Below are 26,079 nucleotides of genomic sequence, written 5' to 3'. Positions count from 1 at the left end.
TTTTTTTTTTTTTTTTTTTTTTTTTTTTTTTTTAAGGGCCGTACCCGTGGCATATGGAGGCTCCCAGGCTGGGGTCCAGCCAGAGCTGTAGCCGCCACCACAGCCACAGCAACACCAGATCCGAGCCGCTTCTACCACACCACACCACATACCACATACCATACCACAGTTCAATCCTTAACCCACTGAGCAAGGCCAGGGATTGAATCCACATCCTCATGGATACTGGTCAGATTCGTTTCCGCTGAACCATGACAGAAACTCCTCAAATTTTATTCTTTCACTTAACTCCTTGTCTCTTCTATCCCAGGATGTAAGTATACTGGTGAGCAAGACAGACAGTTCCTGACCTCAAAAAATTTAGAATCCAAGGAAGAAGACAATCTCAGAACTGGAGTGTGGTAGGTTTTGTGATCCCGAATGTTCTGAGGCCTCAGGAAAGGGGGCTGCTTTGCTTGTCCCTCAGGCTGCCATCTGCAGAGGCTGTGATGGGGCATGGTCCAAGCAGGACATTGTCCTCTTGTGTCCTCTTGGGCTCTCACTTGATAAGTGCATCTGTGCCAGGCAAATCAGTCACATTTCACCTGCCATACTCTCCCCGTCACATTTTTTTTAAGCTTATCGATAACCACAAAGGAAAAGCGTCCACCACACTGCAAAACAATTCGGTGTCTCTTTGGTTCCCTCTAAATGGCTGGTTCTAGAACCTGTGTTTCTTTTATTCTTTGAAGGCCTAAGATTAGAATCCAGTGTTAGAACAGGAAGAGACCTTCATTCTTTCATCCATTCATCCTGTAATTACTTACTGAGCCCTATTAAGTGCCAGGCATTGTGTTAAGTGCTGAGGACATAATAGGGAATGAAGGAGTTCCCGTCGTGGCACAGTGGTTAACGAATCCGACTAGGAACCATGAGGTTGCGGGTTCGGTCCCTGCCCTTGCTCAGTGGGTTAACGATCCAGCGTTGCCGTGAGCTGTGGTGTAGGTTGCAGTCGCGGCTCGGATCCCGAGTTGCTGTGGCTCTGGCGTAGGCCGGTGGCTGCAGCTCTGATTAGACCCCTAGCCTGGGAACCTCCATATGCTGCGGGAGCGGCCCAAGAAATAGCAACAACAACAAAAATAATAATAATAATAATAGGGAATGAAAAAAGACATGGTACACACTGTCAGAATGTTTATGTTCTCTTTGGGGAGGTAGGAAAACAAAGCAAGTTACACAATTTTTAAATATTTACTTATTTATTTTTCATAGGTGGTACACTATATGATTCAAAATACAAAAAGGTGCACAGTGAAAAGCCCCCCACTCCTGCCCCTAGCCACCTAGTCCTCCTCATAAAGGCCAGCAATGTTATCAGTTTCTTCTGTGCCCATCCAGAGATAACATATGCATATACAAGCAAATATATTCTTCCCCCTCTATTATACAAATGGTGGTATTCTATACACTCTGGACTTCACCTTGGGATTTTTTTTTTCACTGAACAATATCTTAAATTGTTCTATATCAATACATAGATTTCTTTTTACAGTTGTATGGTATTCCATTTTGTGACTATTGCATGACTTAATGTTACATTGTGGTAAATGTCTCTATGGGAACAAAAAAATAAGTAGGGAGCTGAATTTTAAACTAATGAGGAAGAACTGGCTTTAGAAAAAGTGATCAGGAAAGGGAGCTTACACTCAGGAAAAGACCTTGAAGCTGAGTCCTAAAAAAATGAGAGGGAATCCACCAGGAGGACACAAGGAGGAAGAACTTGTAAGCAAAACAAAGGATTGCTTAGGCAGGAATGAGCTTGGCAAATCTGAGGGGCTGGACACCACTGTGGCTGGAACCAGATGAGGGAGGGAGCCCAGAGCCAGATGGTGAGAGGCCCTGCAGGCCACGGTGGGGAGCACAGGGGTGATTCTCAGCACAGTGGGAAGCTGCTGGAGGGTTTCAGAGAGAAACAGGCATGCTCTGAGTTACACCTTAGGCAGCTATGTGGAAGCTGGATTAAAGACAAGAGTGAAAGGAGGTAAGGAGGCTGATGCAATGGCCTGGCAGGAAGTGAATAGAGCACGGAGAGGAGGTAGCGCAGCAGGGATGAGAAACATTGACAGCATTGGGATTTATTTTGGAAGCAGAGTTGACAGGATTGGAGTGTTAACCTCATGGATCATTTAGTCCCAGTTCCCTCACTTCCCAGGCTGACCAAGACTGAGGACTTGCTTGCCACAGGTCACAGAGCTCCTGAGTAATAGATCGAGGCCTAGAATCCAAGGTTTCTAACTCCCAGGTCAGTGTTCTATCACTCTAGGAAAGCAGGAGTTGGAAATGGAGAATACAAACTGTATTTTAAAATTCTGCTAACCAGTAATTACCGATCCATTTGATTCTTAAAAGTTGTGTAATGGCTTTTTATCAGCTTTCTTGACTCCCCACTTCAAAGTAGAAAGAGACAGATCTTTGGGAATGGAATCTCAGGTCCACCTCTGCCTACGGGAAGCCCAGAGCAAGGGAGACAGGTGGTGTGGGAGGTGGGATAGCGAGTGCAAATAAGAGTCAGGGGAGACCTCACTGATAAGGTGATACCTGCTGGAAAAGGTAACTGGGCCTTGTAGATATGAGGGAAGTGTACTCCAGATGGAAGACCCAGCTAGCGTGAAGACCCTCTGAAAGGAACCTGGCATTTTGAAGGGTAGAAGGGAGGACAAGGTGGGTGGAGTAGATAAGAACAGTGGAGATGTAAGCAGGGAAAACAGTGAGGTGACAGTGGAAATGGGAGATCAGAAGACAAGAATTTGTGAGCCATCAAAGTCTTTGGCTTTTACTCTCAGATGGGAGCCAGGAGAAAGTCTGAGAAATGACAGGATCTGATGTACATTTTCACAGGATCCCTCTGTTACTGTGTGGAGGACAGACTGTAGGAAGCAAAGTGCAAGTAGAAACCAGCTAAGAGATTATGCCATCATCCAGGTGAGAGTTGGTGACTTGGCCGTAGATATGGCAAGAACTGGTCAACCAGTAAATACGATATAGGATGTGAGAAATATTACTCTCAGGATTTGGCCTGAGAAATGGGAGAGATGAATTCATTATAAGTGATGGGGCAGATGAGGAAGAGGTTTAGGTTTGCAAGTGTTGGGTTTGTGATGTTGGCGAGACATCGGTGGAGAGGTTGAGCTAGCGACTGAACATACCAGAGATCAGGAGATAGACCTGGACCGATTCTACATTTGGGAGTTGTTGGCACAAGGATGGTGTTTAAAGCCATAGGACTGGATGTAATCTAGTGAGTGTAGAGGGTCAAGGACTGAGCCTTGGGTCACTGTGGCATCAAGAGGATAAAAAGAAGAGGAGGAACCAGCCAAGGAGACTAAGAAGGAACAACAGGTAAAATAGGAGGAAAATCAGGAGGTATTCTGTGCTAGAATCCAAGTGAAGAAAGTGTATCAAGGGGATCCTGTACCATCTATAGGTCAAATAAGATGAGGGCTGAGAGAAAACCATGACTTGAAAAGATACATGTACTCCAATGTTCATTGCAGCACTATATACAACAGCCAAGACATGGAAACAACCTAAATGTCCATTGACAGAGGAGTGGATAAAGATGTGGTACATTTACACAATTGAATATTACTCAGCCATTAAAAGGAAAGAAATAATGGCATTTGCGGCAACATCGATGGACCTAGAAATCATCATGCTAAGTGAAATTAATCAGACATCACCAACATCAAATGCTATTCACTTACATGTGGAATCTAAAAAAAAGGACACAATGAACTTCTTTGCAGAACAGATACTGACTCACAGACTTTGAAAAACTTATGGTTTCCAAAGGAGACAGGTTGAGGGGTGGGGTGATGGGCTGGGGATTTGGGATGGAAATGCTATAAAATTGGGTTGTGATGATCGTTGTACAACTATAAATGTAATAAAATTCATTGAGTAACTTTTTTAAATGATACCAAAAAAATCTCCTTTCCTTGCTTATCTACTAATGCTTAAATAAAATGGACATTTATTCTCAACTGCAAAAAAAAAAAAAAAAAAAAAAACCCAGAGAGAGAGATGAGGACTGAGAATCAAAAATGTGTGGTCTTGACAAGACGATTTCCACTGGAATGAAGAGGATGAAAGCTTGATTGGACTGGGTTAGAAAAAAATGGAGAAATGGAATCAATAACAGCTTCCTCTTTGGGGTCTTGCTGCAAAGAGGAATAGAGAAATGGGTGGTAACTGATGAAGAAATGGGAGAAACAGCAGCATGTTTTTATGCTGACAAGAATAATCCAATAGAAGTAAAACTGGGATGCAGAAGAGGGAGATTTGATGGAGCCATGTAACTTAGTTGATGAGAGACTGAGGTCTGGTGCACAAATAGATTCTTTCTAGACAGAAACATGCAGAGGGGGACTGGTTCTCAAACTCTTAAGCTTCATCATAATCACCTGGAACACTTACTAAAGCACAGATTGCTGGGCCCCAAGCCCAGAATTTGATTCAGTAGGTCTGAGGTGGGACTCAATAATTTGCATTTCTGATAAGTTCCTTGGTGGTGCTGATACCGCTGGCCCAGAGACCAGATTTTTAGAAACATTCATCTACAATTATGTGAAGTAAGTAGATGTAGGGGGCCGGTGATGTTTTGTTCTGGCTGCTTCAATTTTCTCAGTCAAGTAGAGTCATTGAGAATAAAGGTAAGATTGATTTGAGGAAAGCGAGAAGGTATGAAATGGTTCTTTTGAGTAGGAAAGTGAATAGATAGGGAGAATGATTCCCCTCCTGAGGCTGATGATCATGAATTTAAGATGAGACACTGGTTGAATGTTTTTCTCCACTATAAACTGCACAGGTATGGCTAGGCATCACCAAGATTGTGGTTTGTCCATTAAAATAGATGAAACAAGGGAAAGTGGCAAGGGAGTTGATGGTGAATACAGGTGGGGAGTGGGATCATGATGGACCATAGAATTTAATCTGGGAAAGAAAAGAGGTGAAGTATGAGGTAAAATGAAAAGGTGATAATATACTTTTCTCGGAAGTGAGTGCTTTCTTCTCAAAGCCTTACCCAACCTGTCTTCATCTCTCACCTCTCTGAATTTGTTAGTATGACTCTTCCAGCCTCATACATTTCGCTTGTGTTACTTTTCTCTATAGTACTCATCACACCTGATTAATCTGTTTGTCTCTCCACCAGAAATGAAGTCCCATTGAAGGCAGGAATTTTAAGTTCTCTGCTGTTGCCCCAGTGCCTAGAATTTTGCTGGTAGTTAACAGCCCTTCCCGACACCATCCTCCCTATCCAAACCTGGCCAGCTTACTCTTCCACCACTTGCCCAGGGCATGTTTTATACTTCTGCATAAAGGACCTTGATTTGGAATGACATTCACCTAAAAACAGAGTGCCTAACTCTTTAAGTTGGAAAGCTTTGGGGAAGCAGAAATCTAGAAAAGTTTGGGTTCCAATACTTAAGAGGAACAAGATTACAAGGTCAGGGTTCTGCCAGATTGCTTTTGATGAGACCTAGGCCCTCGGACCATTGCTCACTCCAGGATCCTAGAAGGCCAACCATATTAAGTTGTTACAGAAGATCTGGGTCCTTCTCAAGCAGACCAAAACAGAAGATTCATGGATCGTGACAGAGGAGAGACAGACACAGACACCCTGTATATGGTTTAGTAGTATACCATTTTTGTAAAATAACTTAAAATTATGTAATTATATACTCAGGAATACACACATGCTCTATACTATATACTGAATTCAAATGTATCATAAAGCAATTTTAAAAAGGTTTAGAAGCAAGCTATGTCAAGATATACCTTTTTTAATTCTACATATGTAACTGGACTGGTTTTGGTTTTAATTAGAAAAGCACTAGTAATTAAAATTAATTTAAATCCCTGCAAAAATCATACATCAAGTGGCTTCAGAGGTCTTTTCCTCTTTCCATGGAGGAAACGTGCACAAAGCAATTCCCTGACTTGCCCAACATCAGACGTCTCATTAGTGATGGAGCAGAGAACCTAGGCGTGAGAGCTGAAACTGTGACGGAAGAAAAAGAGGCAAGGCGCTCATGAGGTTTCCACTGAGCTAGGGAGGAAAAATCCAGTACTGCAAGGGCAATCTTCTGGGCAGAAACCCTTCTGCTTTTCCAACACTGTGTGTTATCTCCCACAACCCCAAACCGTATTACAGTAATCCTTAAACTAAATTCTAAGACAAGGATCTTATTTACTTCCCTTTCCTCCAATGCCCAACAGTACCAACAGGGGTTCACAAAATAAGGCTGAATGACTCTGAGTAGATGGAAAAGCAGACAAAAACTCTCATGAAAAACTGGACAAGCAGCAAAATTGGGAGTTTCTTTGAGAGCTTCCCCCTAAAGGGCAACTCTAGAGTATAACTTTTTTTTTTTTTTTTTTTTTGAGTACATTAACATTGCTTATGGCCAGCAGATGGGGCTACAGTAAGTTTTACAACCTTTAGCCAGCCAAATTGAGCATTATTTTAAAAGGTAGAAGAAAGCAACAAGCCATGCACAGCACTAATGTCCTTTGCCCTCTATTACAATAGTGAGAAACACTAGTTCCCCGTGCCTTAGGCGACCTAGCTTGCTCACCTGTGAAGGTAAGGGGTTTGGCACTGGGAGAGGCTTTTGCGCAGGTGCAAAAGCAGTAACGACAACATCTGGAATCCACATTTCTCAAAGTAAAATAGTTGCTTGGTCAGGGAAGGGGAAGAGCAGACAAAAATGAATGGGTATACCAAGCAGGCCTCGAGTGCATGGGTCGCAGGAATAGAGTGAGAATCTGGTTAGCAGGACAGAGGCTTGCTTCCCTGCAGGTCACAGAGCCATGGCCACCATGTGCAGCCAGTGAAGTGCCTGTGCTGTTCCAATCACCAAGCCCAGCAGCTGGGCGGGAACAGGGCAGGGGGTGCTGCCCTAAACTTCCCAGCAGGTGGGGCTACAGAGCCAATCCAGGAAATCTGGAAGCAGAGCCCTGCAAGTTCGTGACTTTACACTTTGTCTCTGTATGGATGTCTTACCCTACAAGCCATGTCAGCTTTCCATGAGTAAACCCAGCAGATGTAATAAGTATTAGTTTCAAAGAAAGGTTTCTCAGGGGTAAGGAGTTGCACCGGCTACCCAGAATACACTAGCAGTGAGTGATACAGTTCTAAGTGGCAGTACTACCCAAGGCAAAAACAATGATTGTAAACTTACTGAATCCTAGGGATACTTTTTACTCACTCCCATCTTCAAAACCAAGGGTCCTACATTCATGACACAAGGTTACATTTCAAATAAAGGTCAAAATAAGTGCTATCAGCTCCATAATGAAAAACAGAAAACTTTAGTGTATGACAATTTATTTTCTCATAGGTAGAAAAAGCTCTGAACCCCTAAAATAGTTTAGGTGGAGTGGAAATCAGGAGTTCCAACATTTTGGGTCTGTAGTTACAAGACTAAAGATAGCAACTATGGAAGGGTGCAAACCAACCCACATTCATTGGGCCTCACTCTAAGTGATGTAATATGCCAAGTGAAAAACCTCTCCACAGCTCCAGAAGACTGAGATACATACAGCTCTATGAAAGTGGTTAGGTGTTTTGATTGGGCCAAATAAATCTTCACCTACATGAGTAGTAAAAAGCCCCACTTTAATAACCTGTTGAAATTTAAAGGATTTTTTAAAAACACTCAAGGGATGGTTTCTAATTATTCTTCAGTAAAAGAAACCTTTTATTGAAGGTTCCTGGGGCACTGAAAATAAGACTATTCAGGAGCATCTTACAGTACTCTAATGTTAAGGAAGGGCTCCAAAATACACTGGGGGCATGTCAAAAAGACAAAGGAGCCAACTTGAAGGAGGTCCAAAGAGCCAAAGCTGGACCAATATGAGCCACAAAATAAATGATAGCATTAACCCATGGAATAAAATACCTCTAAGTCCATACTGATTGTGAATAAATAAAATGGAGAAAAGGGATAGCTCCTCCTTACAGTAGAATTCTAATTAGAATAAATGTAGAAGAAACAATAGACAGAGTGAATTAACATTTGGCCAACGCCACAGTTAATAACTTGTTCCAGAGAATAACAATCCAATGTCAAAATCAGTGAACCAAAACTCGATAGTTTTACAAAGGGAAACAATAACTTTACAGTGGAGAAATCTGGCAAACACTACAGATCACCAAAGTGATCGAAGTGAAGGTTACCAGTGATAATATATATGGACATCATGTACCCTGATAATGCACTGAGAAGGGCAGATGATTTCTGCAGTATTCTTACCAAAAAATAATTTCAATCTAATAGAAAATATTAAACAAATTCAATTTGAGGGGCACTTTAAAAAAATAACTGGGCAGTTGGTACTCTCCAAAAGTGTCAAAACTACAAGAAATAAAGATTGAAGAACTCACAGTCTACAGCCTGTGACAACAAAATGCATCGAGGGATCCTAGACTGGATGGCTGAGCCAGAAAAAAAGACATTCCTTGACCAGCTGGCACAATCCACATAAAGTCTGTAGATTAGTTAGTAAGTAGCACTGCATCAATATTTACTGTTTTGTTTTGTTGTCTTTTCTAGGGCTGCTCCCATGGCATATGGAGATTCCCAGGCTAGAGGTCTAACTGGAGCTGCAGCCACCGACCTACGCCAGAGGCCTACGCCAGAGACACAGCAACGTGGGATCCGAGCCATGTCTGCAACCTACACCACAGCTCACAGTAACGCCAGATCCTTAACCCACTGAGCAAGGCCAGGGAAGGAACCCGCAATCTCATGGTTCCTAGCTGGATTCGTTAACGACGGGAACGCCAATATTTACTGTTTTTGATAATTGTTACATGGTTATGTAAAATGTAAACATTTGGGGGAAGCTGAGAGTAGGGTACGTGAGAACTCCCCATACATTTTTGCAAAGTAAGTTTTTTTCAAAATGGAACATGGTGAGGAATGAAGAGCCAATCACATATAATTAAGATTAAATTGAGTGAATATGAGATTTATAAATTTTGTTCATAAATGTTTAAAATGCTTTGAAGTAACACTGACGGCATGTGGTGAGATTGCTCATTTCCCATATTCAACAAATGAGAAAAGTAAACAAACATGGCTATTCAAAGTCTTACATCACAAATGACAAAACAGAACAAAGCATTAAGGGCAAGTAGTCAAAAGTCAACAATTTCCATGGCAAAGCTGTCATAAGCATTAAGAGAACTAGTTTAGTTGCCTTTTGGGATCTTCACCCAACTAACTTGTGGCCCAAACTCTTAAGAATGAACATAATCTAATTTTATACTACATTAAAAGGCCTATGTGGTTTTTTAAAAAAAACACACAAATCCAACAACCTGACTCCCTCAATACTCACTCAGGGACAGCCAGGTGAGCAAACTTGTTAAGGGCTCCAAATTCCTTTGTTTGTCCTCAAGGCCATACCATTTCTATGTGATATGCAAATAAAAGACTGAGAAACACTGGCTTAAATAAATAGAGGCACTAACATTTAAAACTGCAAAAAACTATCTTGAATAACCTCATATCCAACATGAATACAAGGTAGGAAAATCTAGGTAAGACTGCTTTTGAATTTACTTTGCTCAGGGTTATTTTCCCTTTTGAAAGTGAAAATACTAAATCATTAAGCTCACAGGAGTTCTCCAGAAGTTAGAGAAGTTTCAGCTAAAATGGAAAACAATGAAGGTTACATTTCTAGCTTGAAATAGAACATCTTCAAATTGATGAAAGCACAAAGGACTCCCAAATTTGAGGGGAATAAGTATCTCAAAAAGCTTATTTAGCAAATAGCAATTATCTAGGTATACTGTGCTGTGCCTCAAATAGGCAAAGTGTCAACTATGACACTAATTACAAATCAGTATTTATTCATTTTACCACACCCTTGATTTGGTAGCCTGGGCTATGAAGAACAGAATGAATAAGTCATCTGAGGGTAAAAGACTATCCAACAATATTAAAACCCATTTTCAGAACCCTTTCTTATTACAGAAGTTTTCACACATTTAACTCTCCCAAACTGGGACATCCTAAGGGCTAAAAATCTTTTAAGGTAGAGAAGCTCCAAACCTTAGGAAATAAACAAGGGTGAATCAAATAGCACTATGGTTATACGGTTTACAAAGACCCAAGCCCACTGGAATTTCTTATTCTTGGACCTGCATCTATAGGGAATCCTGTCTAAATAAATCATATTTCAGATTAAACATTCATATCCTTGATATTGGGCTCTATCTACTTTGCACATAAGATATGTGGCCAGGCTTCTTCAGGGTTATTAGCACAGTGCCTGGCACCCAAAAAGCACTCACAATCAAATATTTGCTGAATGATTTAGCAGTGGATCTACTTTCTCAAAGAAGTAGACAGAAATAAAACATTATGAATACTGACTGGCCCACCTTGCTTTGCAGAGGTCATGGTTATCCAACCCTGAGTACAAAAGCAAGCCTGAACTATTTCATCTCAGTGAATTTTCTAAAAATAGTTGCTCTCTCACCTCTTAAAACTCCTTATACTCCAAAGCTTTCATAAAATATAGCAGATTCAAATAATACTAATAAATGGTACTAGAAGTGATGCTCAACAGGATCTCACGTTTATTGAGAAGTGATTAATGGTAAAAAGAAAGGCAATGCCCTTTCCTCATTGGCTGAACAAGAAACTGAAGAAACATTCACTACACGTTTTACAATATTTTTCTCTTCCAAAATGCATTTCTGTAAACAAGTTTTTACCACTGTTCTTAGCTTTGAAATCAAATTAATCCTGACTTAATCAGTATAATGTACAAGAACAGAACATTTCTTAGGACTCCTAGTACTTTACTTTGAGTAACAAAGGGTCAGAGAAAATGAACCACCCTTAAAGACACAACCTTGGGTAACACTGTTAAATTCTCCAAGACAAAAATTCTTCATAAAAATGTTCTTCCAGTTTGGAAGGGAAAAACCAAATTCCCACTTTCTGGGGTGGAGGCCCAAAACCTTCGAAACTCAAGTGTTCTCCAAGTGCAAATGTCAAAATGGGGGGAGGAAAGGGTTTAAAAATTAGAGAAAATTGTATGCACTTAACGGACTTTAAAATCCGAAAAACATAGTAAAAAGACAAAAAACCAAAGCATTATGCTCTGAAATCACAACCAAAGCCAAAATAAAAGGGACATTTTTCACCTAAACTACCTAGAGGGAATTTTTGTTTAGTTTTTTCTTTTTCTTTTTTTTTTTTTTTCGTTTTCCAGTTTAGTCCTATGTCTTTTGTGAAATTCCAATACTTAAACTGCAAGTCTGCAATCGTCTCTGAAGTCAATGAAATTAAGAAAAAAGTCCTAATTCTCTTGAAGGTCATTTTTTTCCTCTTAGGATATGCAGATGCAACCGTTGCTGCAGTCTGTGCAGAACTGCCTTTTATTTCCCACGACCTTGACGTTCCTACAGAAGTTAAAAAAAAAAAGAAAAAAAAGAAATTGTTAGTTAAAACTTAATCTGAACATGTTTAAGAATTAAAACTTTGTAGAATAACACAATAGAATTTTTTTTGCTAAACAGAACATTCCCCACAAATAAAAACTGACTTTTACTTATATTTTAAACCAAAGTTCTAATACTCAAATTGATACAAATTTTTTTCTTTGACTTTAAAATTCTTAATTGACTAAACAGATTTTCCTATCATAGTTGGTTTAGGATAATACATGTCAGTTCCCCAAAATACAGGCCTAAGTAACATAAACACATGTCAATGGCCCATAGAAGGGAAGCAGCATTTACAGAATACACACACCCTAATAGTACTAATCATTCACATTAGTCCCAAGGCCTTAGACATATTCACAGGCCTCAATTTCCTTTTTTTTTTTGTAAAGTTAGGATATGTGTATCTGAGCTGTGGGAGAACTAATGAGCTGACATAAAGAAATGCTTAGTCCACAGCTGGCAAGAAAAAAATCATGTTCTTCCCTTAGGGAGAGTTTAAAATCCACTCAACCTGTTAAATTTTTTTTTTTTAGGGCTGAACCGGAGACATATGGAAGTTTCCAGGTTAGGGGTCGAATCTGAGCTGCAGCTGCCGGCCTAAGCCACAGCCACACAGCAATACTGGATCCTTAACCCACTGAATGGGGCCAGGGATGGAACCCATGTCCTCATGGACACTAATCAGGTTCGTTAGTGCTGAGCCTCAACGGAAATTCCTGAAGTTAAATATAATTCCCACTACAAAAGAACAGCAACTACCACTTACAAGCTTCCATGTTCCAGGCACTGTACATAAAAATGATCTTCATAACCACCCTGCAAGGATTGTACTATTCCCGCTTTAGAGATAAGAAAACTAAAGTTCAAAAAAGTTACTTTACCAAGATTCAAACTTAGGGCTATGAAGGCTCTTTTCCTATACCACATCATTACAAGTATTTATATAAAAGTCAACAAAGCTAAGTAAGGCTTTGTAGTAAACTGACTACCCTTATCACTAAATTAATTACTCCATGGACCTAAAAACAATAAATTATTCAAAAAGAACAGTTACTTTTTTTTTTTTTTTTTTTGTCTTTTTTGCCATTTCTTGGGCCGCTCCCATGGCATATGGAGGTTCCCAGGCTAGGGGTCTAATTGGAGCTGTAGCTGCCAGCCTACGCCAGAGCCACAGCAACTCAGGATCCGAGCTGTGTCTGCGACCTACACCACAGCTCACGGCAACGCCGGATCCTTCACCCACTGAGCAAGGCCAGGGATCAAACCCGCAACCTCATGGTTCCTAGTTGGATTCCTTAATCACTGCGCCACGACGCAAACTCCCTGGTTACCTTTTTGTGATGTCCCACTTCACATATCTGAAATAAGCTCACCAACATACAAAGACTTGGGGTTTGTGGGTTTTTTTGTTTTGTTTTGTATTTTGGTTTTGTGGGTTTTTTTTGTTTTTTGGGTTTTTTGGGGTTTTTTTTTGCTGTTTAGGGCCGCACCCTCAGCATATGGAAGTTCTCAGCTAGGGGTCAAATCAGAGCTACAGCTGCTGGCAAACACCACAGCCACAGCAACGTAGCATCTGAGCCATGTCTGTGACCTACAACCACAGCTCACAGCAACACCAGATCCCCAACCCACTAAGCAAGGCAAGGAATCAAACCCATATCCTCATGGATACTAGTCAGATTCCTTTCCGCTGCGCCACAATGGGACCTCCAGGGTTTTATTTTAAAAATAAGTCATTCTGGGAGATCACCCTGTGGAGCAGCACATTGATGATCCAGCGTTCTCTCTGTGGCGGCATGGATTTGATCCTCAGCCTGGCACAGTGAGCTTTTAAGGATCCAGTGTTGCCACAGCTGTGGCTCGGATTTGATCCCTGGCCTGTGACCTTCCATTTGCCATGGGTGCAGTTGAAAAGTTTTGTTTGTGTTAAAAAAGCCATTTTGAATTTTCGAATTAAATAAAATTTAATAATTCACCCATATACCATTTCTAGAAATCAAACTCAAGAAGAAGAAAGAAAAAAAAAGAAATCCAATCCCTGGTAGCCTAGTGGTTAATGACTTGGCATTGTGGTTGCTGGGGTACAACCCCTGGCCCAGGAACTTCCACATGTCATAGGTGAGGCCAAAAACAAAAGGTCATTCCAACAAAAAAGGGATATCAAAAGTTCTGATGTTCCTGGAGTTCCCACTGTGGCACAGCAGAAACGAATCTGACAAGTATCCATGAGGAGGTGGGTTCAACCCCTGGCCTTGTTCAGTGGGTTAAGGATCCATCACTGCCATGAGCTGTAGTGTAGGTTACAGACTCGGGTCAGATCTGGCATTGCTGTGGCTGTGGTGTAGGCCTGTGGATGCAGCCCCAATTCGACCCCAGGCTAGGAACTTCCATATATATGCTGCAGGTATGGCCCTAAAAAGCAAAAAAAGAAAGAAAAAAAACAAAAGAATTTTTTTTTTCCAAATTTCAAAAGGAATTGAAAACAGCACTGTGAAATTACAATTACTATACTAAGAGGGCAAGTACCACCTGTAGCCTAAGGCAAACCTGTATGAGAGACAGTCTACTTTAAATTATGGAAATTACACACAAACAACAAATGACATTAGCTGCCTTAATCTCTTGATCGATATCAAGAAAATATCACTGATACAATACAGCAAGCTGACTGAGATGCTCTATAAATTTCCAAATACAATTGTGATGTATACACAAAAAATAAGCCTAGGAGTTCCCACCGTGGTGTGATGGGATCAGTGGCATCTGCAGCACTGGGATTCAGGCACAGTGGCTTAAGGATCCAGTTACAACTGTGCCTCAGATCTGACCCCTGGCCCAGGAACTCCATATGCTTGTAGGGCAGCCAATAATATAAGAAAAAAATGCATTCTTGTTCTTAGAAACTGAACAGCAAAATATTCAGGAGAAAAGGACATGAAGTCTGGAACTTACTCTCATGTGGTTCAGGAAAAAATTACACACACATCTCCAAAGACAATGATAAAACAAATGTAGCAAAATATTACACTGGTAAATATAGGTGAAAAGTGTATGGGAGTTCTCTGCAGAGTCTTTTAAATTTCAAGTCTGAAATTATTTCAAAATAAAAAGTTAACACAATAGGAGAGGAAGTTCCCCTGCGGTGTAGCGGGTTAAAGATCTGGCGCTGCCCTAGCTGTGGCACAGGCTGCAACTGTGGAGCGGGTTCAATGCAGGTGCAGTCAAAAAGAATTAATAAAATGGGAGAAAATTCATCTAATTCTTCTGCAAAAATTGGCTGCATTAAAAAGTTATGTTTGGGAGCTCCCGTCATGGCTCAGCGGTTAATGAATCTGACTAGCATCCATGAGGATGCAGGTTCCATCCCTGGTTCCGCTCAGTGGGTTAAGGATCCTGCACTGCTGTGGCTGTGGCTTAGGCCAGCGGCTATAGCTCTGATTTCCCTAGCCTGGAAACCTCCATATGGCACAGGATGTGGCCCTAAAAAGACAAAAAGAATAAAGTTATGTTTAACAACTCATAAAAGTTTGAAATGTGTTTATTTCCTTATACCTATATGAAAGGCACTGTACTTAAGGGTATTTTAACAAAAGAAAAAAGGAAACAAAAAAATCTGCCTAGCAGTTTTTTATAAGTCTTTTAAAGTGAGAAAAGATGATACAGCGAAGGTTCTAACACAAGGACTATTCTGGACATTAAAACCTTTTCAGTTTCTATAAAAAACTTCTCTTACAGAAAATCTTTTCTTTCACTTTTGTGACTATTTCCTATTGATACCTGACCACTTACAGCCGAAAGACTTCACTTGTCAGCTCTATTTATTAACATTTCTTTCTGATCACCCAGTCTTACCTTGGTAATATTTAATAAAGAAAATGCCTGGGGGGGGGGAGTGGGAAATGACAGAGAATGATGATAGATACACAATAAAAGAGCAGTAGAACCCATAAAAGCAAGCTGAGACCTTCAATGTGTCCAAGTCCCAGCTGGAACTACCATAAGCACAACACACACTGTATTGTGTTGGACACTCCAGCTTTTACACATGAAGATGCTACTGACCCACCTACCACCTTTTTTAACCTACTGCCATCTGTGAGGCAGCTATACTGAGATGTGTGGTAGGAACAGGCTGGAGCGACCAGTCTAAATTAAGCTCCTGCCTAAGATCCTCAAGCACAAACACAAAATTAATCATAAAACTCCAGTTAATCAGAAGATAGCCAAATGTTAAAAGGAAGGAAGATGCATTCCTAAAACTTGAGGATACTGTGACGGTAATAAATAAAGGAAAATAGCAGAGCAAGATTTTAATGAATTCACACCTCATCCCAAAATTCCACAATCTCACTGTTCATTAATGAGGAGACTAACGAAAAAAAAATTTTTTTTGGTCTTTTTAGGGCTGCACCCAAGCAGTTCCCAAGCTAGGGGCTGAATCGGAGCTACAGCTGCCAGCCTAGGCCACAGCCACAGCAACACCAGATCCAGGTTGTGTCTTCAACATACACAGCAGCTCAGTGTAATTCTGGATCCTTAACCCACTGAGCAAGGCCAGGGATGGAACCTGCATCCTTATGGATACTAGTCAGGTTTGTTACCTCTGAGCCACAATGGAAACTCCCTAAAGAAAAAATCAAGGCGTTCTCTTGCGGCACAGTGGGTTAAGGATCCAGCACTGTCACTGCAGTGGCTTGGGTTGCTATTGTGGCATATGTTTGATCCCTGGCCCAGGAACTTCCACATGCCACAGCCAAAAAAAAGAAAAAGAAAAACATCTATTTCTTAAGATAAATTTAAAGATGTTACCCAAGAACATATAAACCTGGAGAAGAAATTTCTAGGCCTCACTATCTGATCTGCCACTTAAACAATCAGAAGCAACACTCATACAATCAATCCACCCATCCCATCTTATTAGCCCCTCTTCACATCTATGACTATAACATATGAAGTTCATCTCTAGAGGAAAATTCTAAAAGCCACAAAGTGATAATGTTTCTTAAAACCTACACATTTGCAATCTCTTCCTACAATACTGTAAATGGGCTTATTTATTTTTCCTCTAGTTTAATATCCTTTCCTTTTTCTTCTACTACCCCTCCCTACTTTTAAGAGGGCCATAAAACACAACTGAGGCACATTCTTATTTGTCAGATACATTTATTAACTTTAAAATCTGATGTCTATCTCCCAAATAAAATTTACTTTTAATAGCCTTCAACTAATTTTTATTTATGTCCCAAGGTCTTTTTTTTTTTTTTTTTTTTTTTGTCTTTTTGCCTTTTCTTTAGCTGCTCCCACAGCATATGGAGGTTCCCAGGCTAGGGGTCTAATTGGAGCTGTAGCCACCAGCCTACGCCAGAGCCACAGCAACTTGGGATCTGAGCCTTGTCTACGACCCACACCACAGCTCACGGCAACGCCAGATCCTTAACCCACTGAACAAGGCCAGGGACTGAACCCACAACCTCATGGTTCCTAGTCAGATTCATTAACCACTGCGCCACGAGGGGAACTCCTGTCCCATGGTCCTTGATAGAAAAGAACACAAATTTCAGTGCCTAGGCTAAAAATAAGAAAATGCTAAGACAGGCTAACATGAAAAAATAGGATTATACGAAAATCACTTTCAGTGCTTAACATGGTTTATGAAATAAATCTTAATAGACTGATGCTGTGAATGTATGAGTTATGAGTCTAATGGCAGAAAGACCAAGTTACACATAATTAATATTCTCTCTTCCATATGTGAGGCAACAAAAATATTTTCAGTCCTCCAATTTAAAGCAGGGCTATATAGTATTTTATTTAATTATCTTCTATTGGGATTTCCCATCGTGGCTCAGTGGTAATGAACCCAACTAGTATCCATGAGGAAGAGGGTTCGATTCCTGGCCTCGCTCAGTGGGTTAAGGATCCAGCATTGCCATGAGCTGTGGTGTAGGCCGCAGACATGGCTCAGATGTGGCATTGCTGTGGCTGTGGTGTAGGCCAGCAGCTGTAGCTCTGATTCTACCCCTAGCCTGGGAACCTCCAGGTGCGGCCTTGAAAGGAAAAAAGACAAAAAAAAAAAAAAATTTTACAAAAAATTATGTACCTTCGATCTTTTCACTCCCTTTTAAGACTTTCTAGGTGCAGAAGTGGGGCACTTAGTTGGAATAAATTTTGGGGACCTGACGTATGAGCAACCAGATGAAGTAAATGCATTTAACTAAAAATCTTTCCTAACACAAAAAATCTTAAGACTGTTAATGAAGAGCTGAACTCCTATATAAATTTCACCAAAAGGGTCAGAAGCAAAAGCCTGGATAATCTATTTTCAGCCCCTTAATAATGTCTAACAAAGTAACAGAATGTTAAGATAGACACATTAATATTTTTTTTCAGCTATTCTTTGACTCACTCCTTTGCTCTCTAGTAAGAACTATATTTGAACAAATTTTTGAAAACACTCCAGGATACAAGTAAATAAGGTTTATAATAGCTTGCCAGTCAAATCCCCCCCAACCCCAGCACCTGACAGATAGTTCAAAAAGAATGAAGCAATCATTAGAATATGCTTTCCAGCTATCTGATGAATGATATCACAGCCTCCAGTTCCACCTTCAAAAATACCAGTCAACCATTCTCAACACTAATAGCTCTCTAGCCCAAGCTACTGTATTACCTCAATAGGACTTTGCCAAACTCCTTTCAACTGATCTTTCAGTCTTGCGCCCTCCTCAATCTAATTCCATGTGTGGGGCCCCAAAATGGATACCCAGTAGTACTATTACGTACCATTCCAAATGTTACTGAAGAATTTGATGATTGACCCAAACTAAACAAAGGCGTATGTGGGTATATTTTTGTGTACATAAACATTTACATGCCTGAGATTATGGATCACAATCATCATTCATAAAAGGCTTGTATTCAAACATTTCACTTGTATACATTTAATCCTAACAACCCAAAAAGTTTTTTTCCCTATTTTCATAAGACAGTAAGGCTGAGAAGTTTACTTGCTCAAATCAGTGACAGTAGCAGGCAGATATGACACCAGGCGTTCTTAGAGAACTCCTAGCCTTTTCACTACTATGTTAATGAGACCACAGAATCTAGGATTTCATGCTCTATTGATATCAACCTAATGTACATACAAACCTAAAATTTTAAGGTCCTAAAATTTTAAGGTATCCTAAAAAACTAAGTACTCTTTTTTTTTTCTCCCCCGTCTTTCTGCCTTTTCTAGAGCCCCTCCCGTTGCCCATGGAGGTTCCCAGACTAGGGGTCTAATCAGAGCTACAGCTGCCGGCCTAGGCCATAGCCACAGCAATGCCAGATCCAAGACTCATTTTCGATCTACACCACAGCTCACAGCAACGCCGGATCCTTAACCCACTGAGCGAGGCCAGGGATCAAACCCGCAACCTCATGGTTCCTAGTCGGATTTGTTAACCACTGAGCCATGACAGGAACTCCACTACGTGCTCTTAAAAATCAATCAACACCTTTGAGCCACTTCAGGATGGCTAGTGGCTACTAAATCTTATTGCATAAAATTATCTAACAACTCTCTAAAAAATTAATGTGCTCACGAAAAAAGGAAGACACACAAAAAAGTAAAACCTAAAGTATTAAAGCCTCTTAAAAGTAGCCATAATGTCTCTGAGGAATAGATTATAAAATGGAGTTATATGTGCAGGATATTAAGCCAAAGACATTACTGCCTCACCCCCCACCCCTTTTTCGGCCACCCCCCGTGGAATTTTTAAGTTCCCAGGCTAGGGATCAAATCCGAGCCAGAGCAGATCTGGCATTGTTGCAGCTGTCTGAGACCTACATCAAAGCTCTCAGCAATGTTGGATCCTTAGTCTACTGAGCAAGGCCAGGGATCGAACCACCATGCTTATCGATACTAGTCAGGTTTGTTACCATTGAACCAAGATGGAACGCCTGACATCCATAATTAAAATACAAGAAAATCACCTATACAGCTGATAAAATCCAGATTCTAAGGCCTAACCTCCAAAGACGTTCACTCAGTAGGTGAAGGACAAGAATCTGCAGTATAAGGAGTTCCCCTCATGGCGCAGTGGATAACGAATCCGACTAGGAACCATGAGGTTGCGGGTTCGGTCCCTGCCCTTGCTCAGTGGGTTAACGGTCCGGCGTTGCCGTGAGCTGTGGTGTAGGTTGCAGACACGGCTCGGATCCCATATTGCTGTGGCCCTGGCGTAGGCCGGTGGCTACAGCTCCGATTCAACCCCTAGCCTGGGAACCTCCATATGCCGTGGGAGCGGCTCAAGAAATAGCAAAAAGACAAAAAAAAAAAAAAAAGAATCTGCAGTATAAGTACTCAGATGGTAACTTATACAAACTGAGAAACTTCTCTTCAGTTGCTTCTAATCCTTTTAAGAAATACTTAGGGAGCTTACTAAATATAAGTTCAGTTTTTTATCAGTTTTTGGTAAATATTTTCCAGATGACTCAAAATTTGTTTTAAACTGTTGTCACCTTTTTTTTGGAATTTATACTCTAAAAATCTCTCATACCGGGTCCACCCTGCTCCCCTCCCCACTCCTTTGCAGGTTTATAGACTCCAAGCAGGGTAACAGTTGTCATAAAGGACTTTGAATTACCCAAGAACTTGTCTAGGGCTCTAGTTCTACCACTAAAATCAGGTAATAAACAGAAGAGTTAGACAGCCTAAAACCTTCCTACTCAACTTCACAACCTTTTGGAGCTGTAATTCTGACTGCAATGATAATTCAGAATCATTTGTCATCACAGCAACTCTCACAAGTTTAGGAAGAGTAGATCCAATTTGCTTGTGATGAGGAAGTTCTAAACCTAAGTGCTTAAAATAAAGGTTTGAGTTTCAATTCATTATGTGCTCCTAGCTAGCCAACAAAGAGATAACTGGTTACAAACATTAGTAAATAGCTTTTTTTTTGGGGGGGGGTTCTTTTTTGGAAGCCTAGCGGGATATAGAGTTCCAACCTAAGCTGCAGTTAGGCAACTGAACCTGCATCCCAGTGCTCCCAAGACACTGCTGATCCCACTGCACCAATGAGAATTCCAGGAGATAGCTTTTTTTTTTTGGTCTTTTTGACATTTCTTGGGCCGCTCTCGCGGCATATGGAGGTTCCCAGGCTAGGGGTCGAATTGGAGCTGTAGCCGCCGGCCGACGCCAGAGCCACAGCAACGCAAGATCCGAGCCGCGTCTGCAACCTACACCACAGCTCACGGCAACGCCGGATCATTAACCCACTGAGCAAGGGCAGGGATCGAACCCGCAACCTCATGGTTCCTAGTCGGATTTGTTAACCACTGCGCCACGACAGGAACTCCGAGATAGCTATTTTAAATGATAAACGTGAAGATGCAGCAAGGCCGAAGAACAAAAAGAACAAAATTTGGGGCAAAACAAATTCCAGCTCTTCAACAACTTAGTGTTCTTGAGAAAGTTATTCCTTTTTGAATCTCAGCTCCCTACCTGTAAAATGAAAATAATCTTAACTATTCTATAGTATTTTTGCAAGGGTGATATGAAAAGTGCCTTATACAGATGTCCAAAAAGTGGATAAATATGGGTAAATACTTGAAGAATTAAGGAAGAAAAGCAGAATAAAATAAATGCTATACAGAATGCTATTATAACCCATTGTGTAGCTAAAGAAAAGAAAAATATGCCAAAATGATGGGTGGCTTTGTCAAGAGTATAGGAATCATGGGTGAGTTTTCTTTCATTTTCTACACTTTTTATAATTTGGTTATGAAAAACAAATGCAAAGGAGACATTTACAAATGTTAATATAAAATTTATACATTGCAAATTTTGTTAACATGCAAACAGCTTTTTTTGTGTCATTCTAGGGCCACACCCAAGGCATATGAAGTTTCCAGGCTAGGGGTCAAATCGGAGCTGCAGCTGCTGGCCTACACCACAGCCACAGCAATGTGGGATCCAAGCCATGTCTTCGACCTACACTGTAGTTCTGAGCAATGCTGGATCCTTATCCTGCTGGGCGAGGTCAGGGACCAAACCCACATCCTCATGGATACTAATCGGGTTCATTACTGCTGAGCCACAACGGGAACTCCAACATGCAAACAGTTTAAAAGCTCTATATACTACCCCCACCCTGATTGCCAAAATGGTCCACATGAAGTCAAAAGCTTATGTGCCTACCTTTTCTAAATGGCTTCATGTATTAAACAAGTGACATGTCCAAATTCCTAGCTCTGACACATGTAGAAGAGTATTAAATTATCTCTTAAGAACCACCAGATATTACAACAGTACTAAGTGCAAATGAGTTGGAAAGAGCAATTCCCTGTCTCTTCCCTCCCCTCCCCAATACCTAACAGCTCTAACTTGGGGATTTAGCCATTTTCTTCCTTCGTCTCTCCATCATCTTTCCCTGTTTATACATCCTTCCAGAATTGACTCAAATCCAGCTATCATAAAAATATAAAAGTTAAAGAAAAAAGAGGGAGGGAGTTCCCATCGTGGCTCAGCAGAAATGAATCTGACTAGTATCCATGAGGACGCAGGTTCAATCCCTGGCCTCACTCAGTGGGTTAAAGATGAGGCGTTGCTGTGAGCTACGGTGTAGGCCAGCGGCTACAACTTCAATTTGATTCCTAGCCTGGGAACCTCCATATGCTACGTCTGTGGCCCTAAAAAGGTAAAAAAACAAAAGAAACAGAGTTCCCTGGTGGCTTGATGGGTTAAGGATCCAGCACTGCCACTGCTTTCGCTCTGGTTACAGCTGTGGGTGGGTCCAATCCCTGGCCTGTTAACTTGAGCATGGTGTGGACACAGCCAGAAAAGAAAGAAAAGAAAATGACCTGACTTCATTCCTAATTGGTCTTTTAATTCTTTTCTTCTGTATTTAGTCTCATATTGAAAAGTTAGCTCTTTAATGTACACTGTCCTAAACTGTTTCATTTATGTCTCCTCCCCATGGCTAGCTGGAGTTAAATCAGTTCAATTAGGGAACTGCTTATTCAGCAAGGGATGAAAAGCATTAGAGCACTATTTATTGAGCTAGTTATTATAGTCTACATTGTCTAGTTATAACTAGAAAAATTTGGTCTGGAGGAGGTGGGAGCAGGATGCAAATTTAAACTGAGTTACCTACTTTCTGTGGAGAAACAGGATGATCCGACCCTCCCATACTCAGAGCCTTTGTCCTTGCTCATTTGCAGACTTGCAAGGTTCAATGGTAAAGATGAGAACAGAGCTTTTTTTCCTTCTCTATGTTAAAGTCCTCAACAGTGCCGGTGTTAGTCCTTTATCATATTGTTCCTTAAACTACAGCAGTCAAAGTCAATGCTGTAGCTGGGTGAGATGCTGAAGCTGCAGATTCCTTTCACTTCTTCAATTTCAAAACAGCTCCACTAATCACCACACAGCATTCCTTCATCTTCAAACAATTTATTTCAGAGTTCCCACTGTGGTACAGCAGTAGCCACAAACCCCACTAATATCCTTGAGAATGCAGGTTCGATCCCTGGCCTCACTCAGTGGGTTAACAATCTAGTGTTGCTGTGAGCTGTGGTGTATGTAGGTAACAAGTGTGGCTCAGATCCTGTGATGCTGTGGCTCCAATTCAACCCCTAGCCTGAGAACCTCCACATGCTGCAGCTGCAGCCCTAAACCAGCACAAAAAAAAAAAAAAAAAAAAAAAAAAAGAAAAAAAAAAAAGAAATTCATTTCATCTGGTGTGTTTACAAAGGAGCTGCTTCAAAAATCTCCCAGGGAAAGAAGGGGGCTGAGCATGTAAAGTTAGCCATTCATGGGGCCTGAGGAAGGTTTTGTTTTAAGGGGAAAGAACATTCAACTGCTAAAAAGTATGAAAACTGTTACAGAACTAATCTGGCAAGTAAGCAGTATGGTTCACATATTAGTCTTCTTGGTTCGAACTATACAGAATAAATACTAAGTAATTCTAGAATTGCTAACTACCAAAATGTCTGGAAAAACAGCAGTCTCCTATGGATTAATCTTTAGCCATATTAAATAAGAACAGAATACTGTCATTTTAATACTCAACTTATTTCAGACACTGTTACATGGTCTAACCCACCAAACAGCCCATATTAATTAAATAAATGCTAGTCTTCACTAAATTTCTTTAAGGCTTGGAACAGACAACACGGAAGAATTTACAGGTGGGGAAGGGTTGGAACAATATAGAAACAACAAATAATGATGTGTGGAGACCAAAGCCTTCAAACCCCTAAACAAGGCACTCTCGTGCTACTTTTATTCAGACAGTTGCTGGCATTTGCAGTTATGTTACCTCTCTGCGGTCTCTGAATAAGGTGATTATATCCCACTGCTTGAAATTCTACTCAAGATATAGCCCTTTCCTTGTTCTCTTTCTAAAGCTCAAACTACTCCTTCTCAGTCTCTTTCACTTGCTCCCTCTTTTCACCCATCCTTCAAATTGTGTTATTTCTGGGGGTTCTTTCTTTTGGCCCTCTTCCCTTGGTCTGTGTTAGCTTTGGAACCACACTGCAGAAGTATAACATCTGTTCTGCTTAGTTTGGGGAACTCTGCAAAGGTGTTCGTTTACTCTTTTCTATGCTTCAGTGCCTTCAACTGTACAACTGAGATAGCTACACCTACCTCACCATGAAAGAATTAAATGAAAACCTACATAAAAATTTATTCAGGACTGCTATGTATTAAGACACTCCAGGACTTTCAATAATTTCACCTTTTTTTGGAAGGGGGGGCCACACCTCCGGCATGTAAGTTCCCAGGCTAAGGATCCAATCTGCACCACAGCACTGATCCAGTGACAACGCTGGATCCTTAACCAGCTGAGCCACAAAAGAACTCCAGCCATTGTTTTTTATTACCACTATTTCTGAAGAATCTTAAAATCATCCCTGCCTTTACCTATACGAGGCCTGAAAACTCCCAAACTTCTATCGATATATGTCACTCATGAACTCCAGATCCTATCATCTTACTGTTCCAAAGCCAACACAGCTCCAAACACTAACCTGCTGTTCATCCCATACTCTTGAAGCTTTCTAAAATAACTAATCAGGAAATAACTAATCAGGAAATATGTCTACCACACTTTTCCACTCTTAACTTCCCCATTCCTGTTGTCTTGATTCAGGCTCTCATTGTCTCTCTCCCAACTGTTATAAAAGCCTCTCGTTTGAAGTCTTTGAATCATCTACCTGTCTCTTCATCTAATAGATGAGTTCAGGTAAGTTGCTAACCTAATTTCTCATTTCCCTACCTATATACATGGGTTACTGCCTTCCACAGTTGGTGTAGGTATTAAAGTAAAACTATGAGGAGTTCCCGTCGTGGCGCAGTGGTTAACGAATCCGACTAGGAACCATGAGGTTGCGGGTTCGGTCCCTGCCCCTTGCTCAGTGGGTTAACGATCCGGCGTTGCCGTGAGCTGTGGTGTAGGTTGCAGACGCGGCTCGGATCCCGCGTTGCTGTGGCTCTGGCGTAGGCCAGTGGCTACAGCTCCGATTCAACCCCTAGCCTGGGAACCTCCATATGCCGCGGGAGCGGCCCAAGAAATAGCAACAACAACAACAACAACAAGACAAAAAAATAAAAATAAAAATAAAAAATTAAAAATAAAAAAAAATAAAGCAAAACTATGAAAGTACCTAATAGTCAGTGCCCAGTCAGTATTTAATCCTTCCCATGCTTCAAAATGTCACTCTACATTGACCAACCTCCCTTACAATCTAAAATGTAAATACAGAATAAAAATCCAAAGCCCTTCTTTATACTGGGCCCAACCAACCTCTCTAGTTTTGTCACTTATTCTTTTCCATATTAAACTTTATTATTACCATAACCTAAGCTCTGACAAGACCCACTTTTGTATTTCACATTTTCCACCTATCACACAGTGGTCCATGGGCTTTGGGGCTAGAGACTGTGGCTCTGAGTGTCATCCCAACATATTTTCATTTATCATTTACTCACGACAAAAGTGAAATAACAAAGACGTGTCAAAACTTCACTGGCTTGTCAATGATTTGAGCAACTTGTTAAACTGGACGACAATAATTCTCAAATTCTAGAAGATTATTTCTTCAAATTTTGTGTTATTCAAAATAATGTCAGGATATAGACATGACACTTAAATTTAATCTGCATTAATATTTTCTCCATCATTCTAAGTCTAGACAATCAACAAAAATCAAGTCAAGCTTTATATATAGCATTTGCCAATTTCCATGGTGCTAACTACATGGCTGATTTCAAACTACCAATGGGGCTGAGATGCACCATACCACAGTATTATATATTGATACAGATATAACTTTCAGAGTGATAAAATTTTTTTTCATTTTTGGCTGCCCCACGGATATGGAGCTCCTGGGCTAGGGATCAGATCAGAGCCAAAATTTCGACCTAAGCCACAGCTTTGGCAATGTCAAATCTCTGACCTACTTGGGATCAAATCCGCATCCCAGTGCTCTGAAGACACCACCCATCCCATTATGCCCCAGCAGGAGCTCCAGAGTGGTGAATTTAAATATTATGGCCTAAAGTTCCCCTTGTGGCTCAGCAGGTTAAG

At 40.8% G+C, this 26,079-nt stretch overlaps 1 protein-coding gene across 1 annotated transcript in view; it reads right to left on the bottom strand.

The window, feature by feature from the left end:
- The window catches only part of YTHDF2 (YTH N6-methyladenosine RNA binding protein 2), a 39,604-nt gene continuing 14,760 nt past the window's right edge, over nt 1,236-26,079 (bottom strand). Inside the window, 1 exon segment of the mRNA XM_005665152.3 lies at nt 1,236-11,464. Coding sequence (XP_005665209.1) covers nt 11,441-11,464 — 24 coding nt within the window. The 3' untranslated portion in view covers nt 1,236-11,440.

This window comes from Sus scrofa, chromosome 6 (assembly GCF_000003025.6).
Source record: "Sus scrofa isolate TJ Tabasco breed Duroc chromosome 6, Sscrofa11.1, whole genome shotgun sequence".
NCBI classification, from domain to species: domain Eukaryota; kingdom Metazoa; phylum Chordata; class Mammalia; order Artiodactyla; family Suidae; genus Sus; species Sus scrofa.
The sequence above is the reverse complement of the archived record's forward strand: the minus strand, read 5'-3'. Positions and strand labels throughout refer to the sequence as shown.